Source organism: Nilaparvata lugens, chromosome 8 (genome assembly GCF_014356525.2).
Source record: "Nilaparvata lugens isolate BPH chromosome 8, ASM1435652v1, whole genome shotgun sequence".
Taxonomy (NCBI): Eukaryota; Metazoa; Arthropoda; class Insecta; order Hemiptera; family Delphacidae; genus Nilaparvata; species Nilaparvata lugens.
In genome coordinates, this window is record NC_052511.1 from 33,523,121 (window position 1) to 33,544,749 (window position 21,629).

The 21,629-nt window shown below is 34.9% G+C and overlaps 1 protein-coding gene across 1 annotated transcript in view; it reads left to right on the top strand.

The window, feature by feature from the left end:
- Positions 1-21,629, top strand: part of LOC111061494 (vacuolar protein sorting-associated protein 13) — a 119,968-nt gene that overhangs the window by 80,238 nt on the left and 18,101 nt on the right. Inside the window, exons 38-41 of the mRNA XM_039435127.1 lie at positions 4,363-4,508; positions 5,236-5,341; positions 13,120-13,339; positions 15,093-15,268. Coding sequence (XP_039291061.1) covers positions 4,363-4,508; positions 5,236-5,341; positions 13,120-13,339; positions 15,093-15,268 — 648 coding nt within the window. The remainder of the gene's footprint in view (positions 1-4,362; positions 4,509-5,235; positions 5,342-13,119; positions 13,340-15,092; positions 15,269-21,629) is intronic.

The window sequence follows — 21,629 nt, forward strand, 5'->3', positions numbered from 1 at the left end:
ATGATCTCATTTAATGAGAGCTTATTTCACATAATAATAACAACGGGTATAAAAAGCGAAAATGTCAAACATGATTGAAATCGAAACTAATAACAGCTGGCATAAAAAGCAAAAATGGCAATCATAATTTTGAAATCGAAACAGTAGCTATCATCTTATCTCCATCTGATCTAATGTAAACAAATTATAGTAAGATTCACATCAATGTGTCAGCATTATTTGAATGGGGAGCATTGATGCTATTAATGAGGTATACTGACAGTTTCAAGTAAATATCAACGAACTGTTATGCATATTCTCCAATCGAAAGCTACCTTCTATTTTCTTTGGTAACACAACTAATGTTTGGAAATAATTGATTCATGGGAAAAGCGCCTTACTTCTATGGAATATATTTTTACATTGGGAAAAGCAACAACAGCTATTTGGCCGTTTTAATAAATAACCCCTTTCTTTCGTCAAGTTAAATTCTGGCCGAATTTCCTCATTCTTTGCACACAGATTCCACAACGGACACTTCTGAAGTTTTAAAAAAACCCTCCATTCATCATACTGAATAATTAAAATTTCATCGAAATTGTTTAAGCTGTTCACGCGATCTGTCAGATATACAAACAAAATTAGTCTTGATAGAATAGGATCAATTGATAGAACTCCCGTCATAAAAGTTTGTTTTATGAAACATAAAAATTATCTATACTCTCAGGAATAGAAATAAATATATTTATTCTTATATTTATATTCTAATATTTATAAATCTGATTACCCTTTTTAAAATTATTCAACACGACATGTTTTGGCTATAATTAATGCCATTATCAAGTGATTGGAAAATAAATAATATAATATTCTCAGGAATAACTCTGATTGAAGTAGCAGTGCCCAATCAATTTTTCCGCAATAAATGCATTTTAATCTTCAACTTGGTGCCAACCTAACAAAGTTAACTCAACTTAATGCCAACCGGAATAAATTATTAATTTGGTTGCCAGTTAACAACTGTTTCGAAGAGGTACTCTCTCTAGATTATAGTTCTATATTAACATATGGTATGGACATTTCAATTATAATTAAGAGATTGGGAGAAGAAGAATATACATGCTAAAAGATGAACTTTAAACCCTTAAAAACCACCCTTAGAGTTAGAATATTGCCAAAAGATTTCTTAGTGCGCCTTTAAAGGGCCAACTGAACATACCTACCAAATTTGAACGTTTTTGGTCCGGTAGATTTTTAGTTCTGCGAGTGAGTGATTGAGTCAGTAAGTCAGTCAGTGAGTGAATGCCATTTCGCTTTTATATATATATATATATATATATATAGACTAAATTAACTTCAACTAGTTATCCATATTCATTTGATTTGCTCTCCACAAAATAAAACTGTAAGCGGAAAAAATCAGTTGATATTACCATTTTCATCAAGAATGAACCAAATTGCTGTAGCTCATCACTGAATCTCAATGGTCAACTACAACTATACTAAATTCTTCTCATTCTAATGAGATGTTATATTATTTACAAGGTAATAATTGAATTTTATATGAAACTAGCTGTTAGGCTCGCTTCGCTCGCCTTATCCGTCTAGCCAGGGGGCTCCGCCCCCTGGATCCCCGACTGGGTCGTCCAAGAGTGAGATCAGCAGGCTCGCTTCGCTCGCCTGCATTTTTCATTTGAGCATTTTTATGATATGTTAGGACGATCCAGTCGGGGGTCCAGACTAAACGTCTGGCTAAACGGATATGGCGAGCGAAGCGAGCCTGACGGCTAGTAATATAATATTCCCAGGAATAGCTCTGATTGAAGTAGCAGTGCCCAATCAATTTTTCCGCGATAAATGCATTTCAATCTTCAAACTCGGTGCCAACCTAACAAAGTCAACTCAACTTAATGCCAACCTGACAAAATTATTGAATTGGTTGCCAGTTAACAACTGTTTCGAAGAGGTACTCTATCTAGATTATAGTTCTATAGTAGCCTAACATATGATATGGAAATTTCAATAATTATAATTATTAAGAGATTGGGAGAAGAAGAATATACATGCTAAAAGATGAACTTTAAACCCTTAAAAACCACCCTTAGAGTTAGAATATTGCCAAAAGATTTCTTAGTGAGCACCTAGGACTTATAAGGAAGCTATATTTCAAGTTTTGTTGCAATCCGTCCAGTGGTTTTCCAGAAATCGTGGTCAGTGAAATAAGAATTTTATAAGTATAGATTATTCATAACAATGAATTGTTCAAAATATAGATTATGAGAAGAGGCCTGTACTGTATTAATAAATATTCGCGAAAGTATTCACATGTTTTCCACTTGTGATGGATAGCCAAAATTGGACCACAAGCTGCACGGCGAATTTTGATCAGAGCAGGGCTCTGATTGGCTGAAAAGTTCAGCGTTCGGCGAACGGCGTGAAGTACGGTTAAAAGAGCGGCTAGTGGACGACGAACGGTTCGGAGAACTGCGCGGCGGTTGTTTCAATTTCAATTTAAACAAACAAACTCTTTATAATATGACATATCATTAAAAATATAATTAATAATTAAATAAACATAATCATTACTCATACATATAATTGAATAAAATTAAAATTAAATATAAAACAGCTGAGTGTTAAAATTATTAACATTTATGGCTAATGTTCGCTGCAGGGCGGATTGTACGATTCGCTACGCTGTTCGAGGTTCGGTTCGGCATGTGTGGAAATACCTTAATATCCATTTGAGGTATAGTTCCGTATCTGGTGTAGATATTATTGATGTTGAAATTATTGATAGTAAATCAAATTACACATATGTTTTTCAGAACCTAAAATGTTCTGTTTAATATTAGTCCAGTCAATATAGACATGAAAAAGGGGGTGTGCTTTCAATATAATATTGTAGCTCTGATTTTTCAATATATTGTTTAAATACAGTAAGAGAAGTCCAGAACCAATTTTTGCATGCAAAATTTCCTTATGCTAGATACAGAATGGCCCAAACACCTCGTATTTTCGGTTCATTTTCTAGTTTTCATCTCATTTTCGCCAAATCGAGTCGTCGGACAGTTAAATTTGCTCTTGCCTTTTTTCAGATTATAAAATTCTGAATAAAATGAAATCACTTGGAGCTTTCTATAAGTAATGTGTTCTGAGTTACAAAAACGAGTAAAATTTCAACAAAATAATTAATTTTAATGAATTTTAGTTTTCAATCAACAATATCTTCTGATTGCCACAATTCAATTGTATAATTCAAAATCCCTTTGGGCGTCTCCAGAGGGATTTTGAATTGTTCATTTAAATTGTGGCAATTGGAAGATATTGGAAATTTTGCATGAAAAATTTATTCTAGACTCTAGACTTCTCTAATGTATCCAAACAATATATTGAAAATCAGAACTACAAATAAAGCTATAAAGACATCTGTTGAACACAATTGAACAAATGATAGTCATTACTGATGCCACAGCATATGCCACAATATATAATGCAAACACCAATGTAACATTGATTGTTAAATAAACAAATTATAAAGGGTAAAGGGTAAGTTAGGGAGTTTCGTTTTTTCCAAATTAATCCCTCTTCTGAGTAACCTAATAGTAAGTTACTGTGTAAGTTCTGAATAACCCTCCCCCAACCCATATTTTTTACATATTAAACATGTGTTTTAACCAGCGAGGAAAACCGGGAAAAACGTGAAATATACGGGAAATGTACGGGAATTGTACGGGAATTTTCTGAGCCTGATTCAGTGGACACCCTGTTTACACCAAACTGACAATCTCTGGATAGCCGAGCTCATTTTATACGAAGCCATAGCGACCAGCCAGTCTACAGATGGAAATTACTACAAATGTAAATTACTACAGATGAAATTACATTGTCAGTTTGGTGTAAGGCTAAGCATTCCTGACCGGCAATTAGGAGGTACTGGGTTCGATTCCCGGGCAGACAAATAATTTTTGAATAGTAGCGCTCATCGTATTTCCATCTAGCTGTTTACCCTGTTGTCAATATTTGCAGTAGCAGAAGTCTTCGGGGTAAATTACAGCATTTAATTTGGATTTAATAATAAAGAATTCGTTTAATAATAATAATAATAATTCATTCATTAGCATTTGAATAATTGCAATATCTCAGTAATTTCCATCTGTAGAGAGGAGTAGAGTTGTAGGTAGGCTCAAACATGACTATAATAGAGAAACAGTTTTGGGGTAGGCTTATCAATTTTCTCTCAATTATTGCCATCATTTATGTATTATTGAATAAATCAGTTTTTTGCTTGGCTTGATCAGACATCAGGACTTTATTATTTTCGACTTGAAATTATGTTATCTGTATTTCCACTTCATAGAATGTTTGTTTTGAATGTTGCAGTTTGGAGGTGTCTCAGTGGATGTTCAAATCACTGAAGGATCGGTGCACATTGCATTCGATGACTTCGGCCCCGAATTGGCCACTGCTCTCATTGTTAATCATACTGATTTCGAAATCACTCTCAAAGAGAAGAATGTTGAGCATGAGTAAGTATCTAGATATCGTGATACATTTTGCTTTCATGTAAAGCAATTCTTTTTGTAGATGAAGTAATTTATCTATTTGTAGATTTTGCTGCTGTGCGCTGCTCGGTTATTGCTAGATAATTCTTGGTTATTTCTTGAGAAGGGCGTGGTCAAGCGTGAGCAACTTCAACCTAACTTGTAATTAGACGTGGATTATCTGAGTATTGAAGAGCGTAAATTGTATTTTGTAAAGTGAAAGTGACATAACCAACATTTTGATTTGGATTGTATAGTATAACTTGGAAATGGGACAGTTTTGGGCATGAGCCTGTTGTGCCTTTCCTCATGTTAAGTATTTGTACACAATGTGATAGTTAATTAAATGAATAAATAAATAAATATTATGGAATTTGAAGATAGGCATACCACAAAATGTGAATAACATCAATAAATTTGAAATTTCTAAAGTTGGGTAAGAAGTATTTTATGTATTCTCAACAGATCAATCTCATAATTTTCGTAAGAGCCTCAAATTCACCCCTTTCAATCATTATTGGATCTTGAAATTATAAAATTAATAAATTATTGTCATGAAAAAACTGGATCTTCAATCTATCATATAATATAACAATATAATGTAACTAGTTCTAGTTGTCTGGAAATCAATGGATTTTGCTTTTTTTATGATTAAATATTTGTAATAAAGTGTTGTGTGTGCCTTTTATAAATTTGTGTTTTCTATTTGCAGAACTATCAGTCTTCCTCCAAATCATAAAACTCTGTTTTGTTGGTCCACGTTCAATGAAGATAGATTCATAACCTGGAATGAAAAGTACAAGACTGATCTTCTCAAGGTTAGCAATCTAACATAAAAATACTATTGAGTGACCTAATATTATTGAATTTCATTTATTACTAGCTGGCCCGGCGAACTTCGTAACGCCAAATAGTTGATGCATCTCATGACAAACTTTAGCTTGAAACACACCTGAGGAGGCGCGATGTGGCATTTTGAATTCAGGTGCTTCTAGCTTATTGGTTCGGATGGAAGAACTCACACACACTGAATTGGGCATGGCGTAGAACGGTGTGATAAGGCAATCTCCGTAAGATCAACACTTTGTATCACCAAGCCGCGCCTCCTCAGGTGTGCTTAGCCTTAGCTTAATCTGATGCTTTATATTTTTATGAAAATTATCCAACAATCAGTATTTACATTCGTATTTCAATATGGACTTCCTATGTGCTTAGTTAGTTGTTCAGCAGTTTGTATTTTACTTTCCTTGCCCTATTACCATAGGTAAGGAAAGTATTGCTTTCCGAAAAAAATAAGATACCCCAATTTCTAAATTTCTATATTAATCTTCTAATACTATTTTCTAATTAATTGGTCTGTGTGTGTATGTGTGTGTGTGTGTGTGTGTGTGTGTGTGTGTGTGTGTGTGTGTGTGTGTGTGTGTGTGTGTGTGTGTGTGTGTGTATATGAGTGTATGTGCGTCTGTGTACACGTTATCTCATCTCCCAATTAACGGAATGACTTGAAATTTGGAACTTAAGGTCCTTACAATATAAAGATCCGACAGGAACAATTTCGATCCAGTGCAATTCAATATGGCTAAAATGGCGAAAATGTTGTCTAAAACAGGGTTTTTCGCGATTTTCTCAAAAACGGCTCCAACGATTTTGAGTAAATTTATACCTAAAATAGTCATTGATAAGCTCTATCAACTACCACAAGTCCCATATCTGTAAAAATTTCAGGAACTCCGCCCCATCTATGCAAAGTTTGATTTTAGATTCTCAATTATCAGGCTTCATATACAATTTAAACAAAACATTTTGAGTGGAAACGATTGAGCATGAAAATCTCTACAATTAATATTCAGTAACATTTTCACCTAAAATTGAAAATAAGCACGAAATTCGAGAAAATGTGATTATCCAATTGCAAACTGTTTGCAACAGTTGATTCTATTAAATGATTCACTATGAAGAGATAGTAGACCTCTTATGTATCTAGCGTTATTGTCCTGTCACCAGCTGGCTCAGATATTTGTTCATAAGTAAACTTGGGATGCGCGTGAACACTAGCGTCAGGTGATCAATTTTCATAACGGCAAGGAAAGTTGTGTGAGTGCGCCACACCAGATTTTTTAGATATAGTTTTGAATGCAGCTTGTTGGGAATAATAATAATGATATCGAGTGACCTGGCTGGCTCAAGTCTGGTGTCAGAGTTGCTGGGAAATTGAATGGTATATCTCCTTGCTGCTGATTTTCCCGTGCATATTCTAAATTTACAGCATTTAGAGTTCTACGGCCCAAGTTTGGTCGTCGTTCGTAACGCGGCATTATTATTAGAATTCGAATTTTGTGAATCAGTAGAAAGAAAATAGAAAAACAGATCTACCGACGGCTGTTGGATGACGCAATGATTATAACAGCTGATTTTTATTTCTGTGTGTGGCCAGCTCACAAATCTTCTCCCAATGATTACATGTAAACTTTGAAGGACCGTTGGAAAGTCCTGGATGTTGCAATCACGGAGGATATGATCGATGCCTGTCATCGTTTGAAGCAGCAAAATAACCGGCCATCTCCTGGGATAATCGTACGCTTTGTTCGCCGAGCTATTAAGGAAAAAATGTTGGAGAGGCGACGGGTGAAGAGGACTCTGTCTACAAGACATATAGGCATGCCAATGGATACTCCCGTCTACATAAACCAGTCTCTATGTCCGGCTAGAAGAATTTTATTTGCTAAAACAAAAAGGGTGAAAAATCAGATGAACTTTAAGTTTCTATGGGTTGACAAAACGGGTAACATAAAGATAAGAAGAGACGAAAACTCGGCCATTCATCTAATCAAAACTGATAATGATATCGCAAAACTTGCAGGCAGTGGAAGCGGCGTTGATAAGACGCCAACACAGCTGACTGCGAGTCGAAAAACTAACTAAAATAAAACAGTTATCAAATAAATCCCTGCTATGATAAACCCCAATGCACTCTACTATTACGATACCAATGTTATTTTATTTTTTGTTGTAAAGCTATTTATCTTTCTAATTCAATGTACTGCTATAGTTTATTATTTCATTATTAAAAATGAATTCTCCTGATGTTAACTCTGAATTAATAAAATTAAATTATCAAAATATTCGAGGTTGTCGCACTAAAACCAATGATTTGTTCAGATCTGTACTAGGTGAAACTTATGATATTGTAGCGTTGTCTGAGACATGGTTGAGTAATGAGATTCATGATAGTGAATTGTTCGATTCTCGTTATCGGGTATTTAGGTGTGACCGTGATAGATTGGTGTCTGGAAAGCGGTGGGGAGGGGGTGTACTTTGTGCAGTGAAAAACAGTTGGCATTCCCGACTCATTCATGTCCGGGCGACAGCGCGCTATGAATCTTTACTTGTCAAGTTATCTGCACAAGATAAAGTAATCTTTATCAATGTTGTCTATTTCTCCCCTGAATCTGGTCTTCTCGATTACTGTGACTTCTTTGATTTTATTGAAAGTGATAATAATATTTTTTCACATGATTTATTAATATTGGGTGACTTTAATCTGAATGAAATAAATGGTTCAAGTTTTAATTTTGTTGGTGGTCCTAGTAAATATGCCAGACTGATGAATTGCATGTGTTTATTCAACTTAGTATCCTTTAATAATGTTTTAAATGCCAATGCCAAAACTCTTGATCTAGTGCTGAGTAATCTACCTCTGATTGTTTTGCACGAAACAAGCCCTCTGCTTGCTGAAGATCCACATCACCCAAGCTTAGATATTAGTTTTTTGATTAAAAAGAGCCTCTTGCATCCCCCTTTGAGTATCGAGTATTACAATTTTAAAAAAGCAAACTACTATGAATTTTATCTCACACTTAGAGATTCAGATTGGCATAGACTTTATGAATTCAACGATGTCGATCTCGCTGTAGACTATTTTTACGATTTATTAAATTATGCTTTCGCTTCGCATGTGCCCAAAAATAAAAATATTATTAAATCGAAGTATCCGGTTTGGTTTACTAGAAGCATTATCCAGATGATTAAATTAAAAAAGAAATGTGCACGGAAAAAATCGTTTTCGGGATATTATTTGAACAAATTCAAGGAATTGAGAGCTGCAATAAAAAGTGAAATCAACATAGCACAACAAAATTATATAGAATCTCTACAAAATAACATAAATTCAAACGTTAAACACTTCTGGAACTATGTTGCGAGTAAAAAAGAGTCTAGATCGGACTCAAAGTGTTTTGAGTGGAATGGGTGCAGGTATACCGATCGGGAAGTACCGCAGGCTTTTGCTGATTATTTCTCATCTGTTTACAATAACAGCAACAACCGTAATAACATCCAACATAATAATGATAATGAATCATATGACAGCATTTCCTCATCTCCTCATCTTGACATATTACAAGTTTCATATATTTCTGAAAATGAAGTAAATTCAGCTATAAATAAACTTAAAGCAACTAGATCTTGTGGGCCTGACGGTGTACCAGCATACATTATAAAAGGTTGTAGAGATATTCTTATTCAACCTTTACAATTTATCTTCAATTTGTCCTTGAGATTGAATAAATATCCTAAAAAATGGAAAGCTGCAAGGGTGACACCTGTTCATAAGACTGGTGGAAAGAATATAATCTCGAATTTTCGTCCCATTACTATCCTCAATTCTCCAAGTAAGGTCTTTGAATATATTTTATATAGCAAAGTTTTCAACCATGTAAGACCCGCAATCTCCTCATTCCAACATGGTTTTATGCCATCGCGCTCAACTATAACTAATCTGTTGCAGTTCACCCAATCTGTCTCTTCGCAGCTAGACATGCATGGTCGTATGGATGTTATCTATTTAGATTACAAAAAAGCCTTTGATTCGGTGGATTTTGGGATTCTGTTGAAAAAATTGAAATGGTTTTGCCTGTCTGATAGTTTGATTGCATTTTTTGAGAGTTATCTAACCGATAGGATGTCTTATGTGGTTTTTAATAATCACAGATCTCTTTACTTTACCAATTCTTCTGGGGTTCCACAGGGGTCAAACCTTGGTCCCTTGTTGTTCGTCCTACTCATGAATGATCTGCCTGACCATATTAAAGAATCTAGTATTTTGCTTTTTGCAGACGATGTAAAACTTTTCAGACCTATTTCTAGTCTGGAGGATTGCTGTCTCTTGCAGCGGGATCTGAATGCGATTCATGACTGGTGTTTGAGAAATAGATTGGAAATAAATATATCAAAAACAAAATACATGATATTCACACGTCAGAAAAATCCTTTTCATTACAATTACAATATTAATAATGCAATCCTCGATTATGTTATCCGTATAAAGGACCTGGGCGTCATAATGGACCCTACTCTTGAGTTTAAGGAACACCTAACACATGTTATGAATGGTGCTAATAGGTCGCTAGGGTTTTTATTTCGAAATTGTAGGCCTTTTACAGCATGTGACGTTGTTTTGAAATTGTACTATGCTACAGTGAGGAGTAAACTTGAATATGCTGCTTTAGTTTGGGCTCCATTTCACAGCAGCGCTATTCTTGATTTAGAAAAAATTCAGAATAAATTTTTAAGGTATCTTTATTTTAAAAAGTTCAACGCATTCTGTCCGATAGCTTTTTCAACAGACAATCTAAGGTTGATATTTAATGTTCAAAGATTGGAAGAAAGGAGATCTGTCAGTTCCCTCTTGCTATTATATAATATCCTAAACAATCAAGTATTCATGCCAGAATTTATAAGTATGTTGCAACTTCATGTCCCGTTTAATAGACCAAAACCAAATATTCTGTTCCACATGCCATTTATCAGAACGACTCATCATTGCAATTCTTATATATACAGAACTTTACGTTTGTACAATAGAATAAGCCACTGCATTGATCCGTTTGCTGACCGTTTCAAAACCTTTAAGAAATCCTGTGAACTAGCATATCGCTCTATAGCTAACTCATGATTGATAAATAATTATACTAAACTCCCTCATTGACTGTATTCTTTACAAACTTATTATTGAGCATAGTATCAGATTTAATACATATGTGAACTAATCTTAGTTAAAAAAACCCACTTCTCTAAACTGAATTCAATTAGTTTTATGATTTGAATTTGAATGTATTATAGTACTAGAGAGCCCCTGGGTTAAAGAACTCGCTCATGAATTGTTGTATTGATCTCTGAGATCTTTTACATGTATGATTCTAGCATACTACAGTAGTAGGTTCCATAGGGATCCTATTCCAATTGAAAAAAAAAACTTTCTGTCGCTTCAAAACTTTTGTCCGCCATTTTGGATCCGTCATATTAATCCAACTTCATTTCGAATCTAGCTTCATTTTGAATACAACTCTATTTTTTCAAATGAAAGGTGGTCATGTGATACATAATTTCAAAGGAAAATTAATGGCCAAACCCGCACATCGATATCTGAAACCGTTCCAATGATCTTACAAAAATGAAATGAATGAGTACCTATACATTGAATAATCAAGTGTTAGTGAACACTAATAGTAGCTTCTACTCACAAATTTAACACTTTGAACAAAAAAATTGTCATAGCAACTGCTATCACAAGTAGTAGTATTATTAATATTGAATGCACAAACTTTGTTTTGCTTGCAACGCCAATATTATATATTCGATTATTATTTAGTTTCAATGAAAACTTTTGTAATTTTGTTAGTAAATTTCTAATGTATGACTGAATTTTGTTTTCCATGTATTTGTGAATTATTTATATGAATTTGGCAATAAATTTGATTTGATTTGGCAATGTATGTTACAGACAGGCAGACAGACGTTAACGGAATCGAGTTAATATAGAACTTATAAACTAATGTTGTGTATTATTCAGCTGAAATCATGTGTCGGCGCATAAAGTCTGTCTGTCTGACAGTCTGTGTAATATCTCCCAAATAGCATAAGCTTTTTTAAATGAATGGAAAAATTAAAGAAATAGCATGCGATTAATTTGACTAAATAATAAAATCAAAACATTTTTTTTCTTATGCACTTTTAATGTTATGTTTATATCTTGAGAAAAAAATGATGAAGGGGTGAGTTAATTTTGTTATCCAACGAACTTGACCTGTAAATAGGTTCGAAGAATTCGTGTTCAAAATTTGAAGCTGATTGATCAATTAATTCTCTCTAAAAGTTCTTGTTGAACATACAGACAGAAAACGACTTTGGCCTTCAGTAAGTCAAAAGTGAAAACTTCGCTAACGCTCGTTCAATTATAGAGGAACTATAGTGTATTGATCGACCATTTGTAGTTTGATTCTGTTCATTTCTTTGTTCTTGTGCGCTAAACCCATTAGTCAATATATAATTTTCTATCGCACTGCTATGTCTAATACTAATAAAATAAATAACTTTATTATCTAAATTCAATCTGCCTACTTCTATTCAATCCATTTGAAAATTTATCAATAGATTTCGTCCAATGATGAATAATGGATATCATTTTATTAAAGTTCATGATTCATATAACAATAATCGTTCATCTTGTCATACAATTTATTGTAATAAGCCTTATTCTCTGTTAAAAATCTGGTGTGGCGCACTCACACAACTTTCCTTGCCGTTATGAAAAATGATCACCTGACACTAGTGTTCCCGCGCATCTCAAATCTACTATTCAAAGATTTGAGCCAGCTGGTGACAGGGCAATAACGCTGGAGACACACAAGGTCTGCTATCTCTTCATAGTGAATCATTTAATAGAATCAACTGTTGCCAACAGTTTGCAATATTGGATAATCACATTTTCTCGAATTTCGAGCTTATTTTCAATTTTAGGTGAAAATGTTACTGAACATTAATTGTAGAGATTCTCATGCTCAATCTATTCCACTTTTCCACACAGAAATTTTTTGTTTGAATTGTATCTAAAGCCTGATAATTGAAAATCTAAAATCAAACTTTGCATAGATGAGGTGGAGCTCCTGAAATTTTTACAGATATGGGACTTGTGGCAGTTGATAGAGCTTATCGATGATTATTTTAGGTTTAACTTTAATCAAAATCGTTGGAGCCGTTTTCGAGAAAATCGTGAGAAAAACCCTGTTTTTGACAACATTTTCGTCATTTTAGCCGCCATCTTGAATCGCATTCGATCGAAATTGTTCGTGTCGGATCCATATATTGTAACGAGATTACGTTTCAAATTTCAAGTCATTTCGTTAATTGGGAGATGAGATATTGTGTACACAGACGCACATACACTCATATATACACACACACATACACACACACACACACATACACACACACACACACACACACACACACACACACACACACACACACACACACACACACACCACACACACACACACACACACACACACACATACAGACCAATACCCAAAAACCACTTTTTTGGACTCAGGGGACCTTGAAACGTATAGAAATTCAGAAATTGGGTTACCTTAATTTTTTTCGGAAAGCAATATTTTCCTTACCTAATGGTAATAGGGCAAGGTAAGTAAAAAATGCTAAAGGTTGGTTTCTTATATTGTACTGAAGCACCTCTGAATATTCTCTGTTCACTTGCACAATTTTACAGTTCTCTGAGTCTGAAACCGTCTTCTTTTGACAGGTCGACTTTGAAAAATTCTTGGTGAAGAAGCCGAATGAAAAAGAATTGAACCGAGCCTATCGCACAGGATTCTGGGTATCCTACAAACAGTCCAAGCATCAAGTGCAAATTCACTCGAAAATAAATAGGCTGCAAATCGACAATCAGATGCAGGACTGCATTTTCCCTGTTGTTCTGGCGCCAGTGCCCCCTCCCAAGAGTGTTGCTCAGCATCATGGTAAGACAATATTTCTATTGAGATGAGACCTTCAAATAAAAACAATTCTATCATTGTGATAATGAGCTTCAAATCAAATCAGTTCCGTATGATTTAATGAGGCAACTTTTTGAAAATAATCGTAAGTTACTTCAGTGACTGACTGTATCCATACTATATCGTACAAGTAAAGCTACGTTTACACTATGTAGCTGGAGAGCTATATAGCAGAGCTATATAAAATTTGAGCTCCATATAGCTCTGTCAGCTACATATAGCTCTGCTAGATGTAGTTCTGCTATAAGTAGATTTAACGCTTATTTTAATAGATGTAGCTCTGCTACATGTCAATTTTTGTTTATAGCAGAGTCAGATGTAGCTGCTCTGTCCTTGAAGGAAGGCTGCCGCAGCTGTTCACTGCTGTTTAGTGCCTGCTGGGTTTACACCAGATATACTGTACTCATTTGTTGTCAGAGTGCTAGTAGGTTACTGCGCATTGCGAGCATTTATTTTTGATTTATATATTATTGTGCAATGATGGATAGTGAATTTGTCTGGGATAGAGACATAGTTATCCAATATCTTCTTTTTCTTCTCTGTGCTGAAAATATCACAGTAGCTGTGGCGAAAGCAGCGGCTGCTGCAAGAACTACCTTCTTTTTTCGGCATCTGGCTGGGAACTGAGCAGTGAATACTGGTTTATTACAAACTATATGTAGCTCTGCTACAAGTAATGCCAGCACAGAGGAGAAAAAGAAGATATTGGATAATTTTGTCTCTATTCCAGTCAAATTCACTCTCCATCATTGCACAATAATATATAAATCAAAAGTAAATGCTCGCAATGCGCAGTAACCTACTAGCACTCTGACAACAAATGAGAACAGTATATCTGGTGTAAACCCAGCAGGCACTTAACAGCTGCAAACAGGAGTAAACAGCTGCGGCAGCCTTCCTTCAAGGACAGAGCAGCTACATCTAGCTCTGCTATAAACAAAAATTGGCATGATTGGCATGTAGCAGAGCTACATATAGCTCTGCTATAAACAAAAATTGACATGTAGCAGAGCTACATATAGCTCAGATTGTCTTTGATGTTTACCGAAAATTTTTGATAGCTCATTTTCTGCTATATAGCTGAGAAAATGGGCTTAAAACTGCTATACAATCGAGCTATATAGCAGATCTCCAGTGTCACTTTTGGAACTTGTAGCAGAGCTATATAGCTGATGTAGCTCTGCTACATAGTTTAAACCTAGCTTAAAGCTGCGTTCAGGTTTGCGCTGTTCCTCAAACGAACGTTACGCGAGCAGTTCGCAAGATGATCGCAAGTCGCGCAAAAACAGAACGCGAATGGAGCGCGATCCGAATTTCAATAGCCGCGTATGCGCGTACCGGTAGACATCTTGTTAGCTACTAGATGTTTAGCTACTGAAGTCAACAATAAGACAAGCACGCGATCATCTTGCGAACCTCTCGCATTCCGTTCATGATCGGCGCGTGAATCTGTACGCACCTTATTACGTATATATTTTGTTTGTCAAGATCTCCAGATTCAAAACTTGCTTATATCAACTCTTTATTATGCAATATAAACTCTTGCTATTATGCAATATCAACTCTTTTATTTGGAAATTGGAATCTGAACTCTATACTCTTTATTACTTGCAAACTAGAATCAGAATTGAAATTTTAGAATCAAATTAAATTCTATCGATTACGGTTCGTTTTATTATTTTATGATTCTCTAATGCCAATTGATTGATTTTTTCAGCCATAAAACCTTTTGTCGAAGTGAGTGTGGTGGAATGTCTGACAGAGAGAAGTGTCATCAAACAGTTCAAATATTTCAAAGTTCTTATGCAAGAATTCCACGTGAAAGTGGATGTTGGCTTCATCAATTCGATTGTCAGCTTTTTTGAAGCTGGTGACATCTCAGATGAAGAAGAGGTGTGTAGCCATTCTCATTATCTTAGAATGTATTCTAATAATAGAATAGCTAACAATTGGTATGGAAAGTTTTTATTTGATATCCATGTTGGTTCAATTTGAGAATCTGAATCAGGATTATTTTATGTATTAATTCAACAATATCTTCATCATCTGATGAAATTGAAGATTGACTGCATACATTTTTTATTCCGGTTAGGATAGCCGAGTTGACTAAGGTGTTGCACACTTCAGCGCTACCTGGTCGCGGGTTCGAATCCCGCCAGTAGACATGGGTGTTTGATTATCTCATAAAATCACTGTCGCACTCTTCATTACCCTCACGCACAGGCAAAAAGCTCATGTGAGCATCATCATCCGCAATTAAAAAATTAAATATTCAATGAATTTAATTTGTATCCTTGGAAATAGAAATACAAGATCTCAAGTGTTTCTATTCTCCGGGTGACACGGTTTCTAATTGCGGGGCATCACACACTAATGTAACTGTTACGGAAAACTCTTTCACAATCTTAAGCGACTACAATATAGCACAGAATGAGATAGGTAATAATAATCAGAACAAAACTACAAAGAAGAATTTTATTAAAAATTTGATACCTAGAAACGTAAAACCACGAAAGTCGAAAAAAAAGAAAAGAGTGTTGGTAATGGCTGATAGTCATGGTAGAGACCTAGGTTGGGATTTAAATAACGATCTCTGTGACGATGGTTTCGAAGTAACAGTAGTGGCAAGACCGGGTGCTAACTTCAGCACAGTCACACATGATATTGCTGAATTTACAAATGACAGGGTAGTTGTACTGGCTGGAGCTAACGATGTAGTGAATAATGCTAAACAGCCAACTGAATTGAATTTGCATCCAATTATGGACATCTCGAAGCGCACAAATGTAACTATATCAACGATTCCGTACAGATATGATAAGCCCCTTATGAATGTGAACGTCAACAAGCTGAATTCATGGCTATCAGGTCAGATTTCCAGTAGTGATGATTTAGACCTACTAGACCTTGGCCACTTTGAAATAGGGGATTACACTCGTCACGGCCTTCATTTAAATAAGAGTCAGGGAAAGAAAAGAATCCGAATACGAAAATAAATACGAAATCATCTGCTTGGTGTTGGTGGACACACTAGTGATACAGTTGTAACACTTGGAAAATCTCACGGTGGTGCACAAATGGCTAGATTAGATACAGAAGGTACAAATAACATTTCGAGTCTGGGTGATGATTTAAACATGACAGGTGACACTGTTACAGATAATACAGCTGCCGAAGAATTAAATAATAGTTTTACACGCTCAAATACACATCAACATTTTTTAGTGAACAGGTCAATAAGTCCGCAGGTGAAATAAAATCAGACACTGGTAGTACAGGGTCACCCTTCCTTTTTTATTTGAACATCCAGGGAATTGTTAAAAAAATTGATGAGCTTAATGTGTTTCTTCCTGATCTTAAAATTCCTCCAGTAATGGCTCTCACTGAGCACTGGTTGTCATCCTGTGACACCAGTTTACTGAACAATCTCAAACACTATAATCCTGCCTCTGTCTATTGTCGTTCCAATAAGGGAAGAGGAGGAGCTTGTATAAGAATGAGAATGTTTATTTCGCCAAAATTACATAGTTACAAAACATGAATGATACATACAAAATGCATAATAGAAATGTAAATTATAATAGATCTAAATGATTTGGCACAGCCAGCAAAGTTAAACTTGTGCGCTAGCTGTGAGTTCATAAAGCAAACAGTACGAAGTAGCCTATAGCAATACTGAAAAATGGAAAAAAATATATACCTATATAATAAATATTATAGTAATGCTTCTTATAAATAATACAATGATAAGAATTGAATAATTTCGTGTTAAAACCAATTATACAGGTGATAACCAAAAACAAGTCATACAGCCTACATTTAAATCTTCTAAATGCAAACTAATGAAGAAGAATACAATAAAAAATGAAATTTTCAGTTGTGAGCACATCCCAGTGCTTAATCAATTTTCATAAATAATACAAAAGATAGAAAGACATTCAAAACTCAAAAGAATCATGAATAGATTTATTAACATTTAGGCATTGTAAAATATAATATTCTGCTCAACCCATACATTTATTTCCTTGATAAGTGCTTTAATAATTTTTGAATTAATTAGTTTTATCGGAATTTTGTTTGAAAATATATTGCAAAGATAGGTGAATTGGTGTCGACAAACTACTAGTTTCATTAAGTTGATATTGAAATTATTTAATGCTAATGAACGAGTTTGGTTCTTTATACTTTAAAAAAAAGGTCTGAATTACAGGATTAGAGAGGATATTGTGGGGTTGTCAATTGAAAGTGTATTTGAGTGTGCAGCGGTTGAGTTCAGTGTCTCAATGGAGAGTAGAGATAAGACAATTTTGGTAGTGTCGGTTTATAGAGCCCCAGATAGTTGTTTTGAAGATTTTTTCAATATTTATGACAAGCTCTTATGTCTGCTTAAACGAGATTATAGGAGAAAAGTTATATTTCTATGTGGTGATTATAATATTGATCTTCTCAAGAGGAACTCTAATAGCAGTACTTTCCGGAATATCACTGAATCCAGCTGTTTTTCATTTATCTTTGACAGGCCAACTAGAATAACCTCATTGTCTTCAACCTGCATTGACAATATTGTGACCAATTATAATGTGGATAGTATTCTTGCACAGATTTTTTTTTCAAATTCAAATTGAGTTTATTCACAGAAATCATTACAAATACAGTACACATGTATAAATAATATAAATACTTGTGAATTTTCCCCACATAGACAAGTCTGTGTGTGGGGAAAGAGTTCTAATGAAAAACAATTGATACTAAAAAGAAAATTATAAATATTTACAATACAGTATAATTTGAAAAATAAAAGTTGGTTAAATGTAGTGGAGAAAGTATATGTTTTGAATTGAAGTAGTACAATATAACTATTATGGTATATAGCTTTAACATGGCACACAAAATAAAATTTAGAACTTGAACAATGATAAATTATGAGCAATATATTGATGATATATATACTTTAATATATATGATGGTGATAGATAAGATTTTTATCTAATTCATAAATATGATGATGAATACAAGAAAAATATATACATAGTATCAAAATCGGTAAGAGGAGTAGATGAGCTGATCAGCGACATCCCTGCCGGTTTCAAATAACCACAAATTTAAAAGTCGTTTGTATATGTTAAGGCTAAGGGGTTCTATTTGCTTTATGTAGGCGGGTATATTTCTATAAAGAATGTTGCATATGTAATGACTATTAAATCTATTGCAATTGCTAACTAATCTGGGTTGTAGAATTCCAAATATATTCATATTTCGTGTTTGATAGGGATGGATAAGAGGATTAAATATTGCATTTTTATTACTTCGGATGAAAATTAAAAGTGATTTTATGTGTAGCTGTCGCACATCAAGGACCTGAAATTCTTGATAGGCCAGTTCTGTCGGATAGCGACTATCCTGGTTCAAGCAAGTCTTTATGATTGCTCGCTGTGCAATTCCGACAGCTCTCAAAGTGAATGAGGATGCTCCACCCCAGGCCAGGATTCCATAATTTATAATTGATTGAACATAGGCGAAGTATGTCCTTCTCAATTGATTGACTGAAAGAACCTCCCTCAACTGTCGAAAGGCATATATTAGTCTACGAATGCGACATTTGAGGTATTCCATATGAGGAGTCCAACAAAGCCTGCAATCTATGAAGACTCCAAGATATTTGTATTTTTCCACCTGTTCAAGCGTCTCACAATTACAGGTAAGTGACAGGTGGTCATTACATGAGTGAAGCTTGAGACATTCTTGAACTGGCATACTATTTTTCATAAAATATATTGGCAAATATTTGGTTTTAACAACATTGAGTGTGAGTTTATTTTGATCGAGCCACTTCTTCACATGTAAAATGTCTTTTGAGGCCTCACTGAAAGCGTCCCGCCAAGTACGTCCACAGGAAACCAATGCAGTATCGTCGGCAAACAGGAACAGTTTGCCATTCAACTACAATCTACTTATATTATTAATATAAATTAGGAATAGTATAGGACCTAGTGTGCTTCCTTGTATAACTCCATAATCAACGGGCATAGAGTCACTACCAATTCCATTTATATAAACTGACTGTTTCCTGCTCTGTAAGTAACTCTCAACCACCTCAATGAACCATCTCTGATTCCATAGAGCTCCATTTTTCTCAAAAGCTTCAGTCTATCCACAGAGTCAAATGCTTTTGCAAGATCTAGAAACGTGATTAAAACATGTTTCCGATCTTCCACCCTCTGCGTGATCTCTTTTGTTATATCAAACAGAGCATGTGATGTATTTTTATCCATTCTAAAGCCATATTGATTATTTGCTATGATGTTATTTGTTTCTAGATAATTCTGTAATTGGTTTTTCACTGCTTTTTCGAGGATCTTTGAAAATATGCTCAGCATAGAAATAGGTCTGTAATTACTTATAAGATTTTTAGTACCAGATTTAAAAATAGGAATGACTTTTGCCATTTTAAAAGCATTTGGAAACTGGCCTGTTCGGATACTGACATTAATAATGTGAAGAAGAGGCTCAATCACCACGTCAATGTGTTCTTTTATGAATTTTGAATCAATGTTATCAAGCCCCGGAGCAGAGCCACCACGCATCCCCTTCAAGATCTCCCGGATGTCCTGTTCGTCAAGTGGTTGCAGCCTGAAAGTGGAATTAACAATGTAATCATCATCATTTACCACTTCAGGGCCCCTTTCAGGAATTGCATCAGCCAATTCAGCACCTACATTTGAAAAAAAATTATTAAAGGAGTTACCTATTTCTTTTATTTCTAAATCAGAAGGTGCGCCCCCCTGATGAAACTGCGCCAAGGGGAAACGCTCAGCTGAACCTGGCCTACAAGCCAGCTCATTAACTATAGACCAAAATTTTCTAGAATCACCCCCTACACTATCCACCTTATCCTTATAATAATGTATTTTAGCATTCTTTATAGCGACATTGAGTGCGTTCCTATAAATCCTGTACTCCTCTTTCAATCCTACATTAAACGGCTGCCTCAACACCTTTTTGCTCAATTTGTCTCTATGTCTTATTGAATTAATAAGCCCCTGTGTAATCCATGGTTTAATCTTTCTATTCCTGGCTGAAACTAATTTAATTTGAGTAAATCGTTCGATTGTTGATGTAATTTCATTTATGAAAGTATCAGCACAGTAATCAACGTTGTCTGTAACAGCAGTGATACCACCCCAATCTTTTTCTAACAGATCGGCCGCAACATTATTCCACTGGGTCACTCTGTTTGTAGGTATGTTTGGCCGACAATTGTTCGAGTCTACAGGCACCCCGGAAGCTAATTGAATAAATGTCGGATAATGGTCAGTTATAGCTGTTTCCATGATTGCAGATTTTACTTCCATATTTCTATCATTTTTTACAAAAAAGTGATCGATACATGAACTCCCCGCAGGACGTGTTACCCGATTCATAAAGCTGATGAAACCCAACTCATACATCATATCCAGGTAACCCTCCTGCACGGAGCTCAATGCAACACCCAGAATATTAATATTAATATCGCCACAAAAAATTTGTAAGGTTTTTCTATCATCATTCAAATTTAAGAGATAATTCCGGAGAGCGACAGTGAAAAGATTTATATCAGTATTGGGACTGCGATAGGCAGCCAACAAGTGGCAGGGCACACCGTTAAAAGTAAAGTTAAGAGCCAGGCAGCTAGCGATCCCGCCCAGACACAGCTGTTCACAGGAGGAAACTGACAGTGAACTGTCAATGTACACTACCACACCATCATTCTGATTGAGTTTACTTCCAGAGCGATAGACATCATAACCCGGGAGCCGCATCACAGACTCATCATCATCTAACCACGTTTCAGTCAAAACAATACAATTGATTTTAATAACTTTAAAACTATCTAATAATATTGAAAATTCATCAAAGTTTCTTCTATAACTGCGTATATTCAACTGTAAAATACACAATTTATTACTTATTGTACAAGTATCAAAATATTGCTCCAGCATAGGGCCATTGTTAAAAGTAATACTATCATTTAGGTTTAATTCATCGGATTCGTCGTCCGCGAACAACATTTATGAGAATATTTTTCAAATTGTAATGAAATGTACTCTATTACTGGAAAGGAAAAAGGAAGAGAGGAAAAATAGTAGAGATAGAAATGTAATTTTTGTAGAAAATTGAGATTTATGTTGAAGAATCATAAGTCGGCCACCTCAGCCTACCGGTGACAAAATTAAATCACGGTATTGTACAATGGAGAGTGAAAAATAGAAATTAT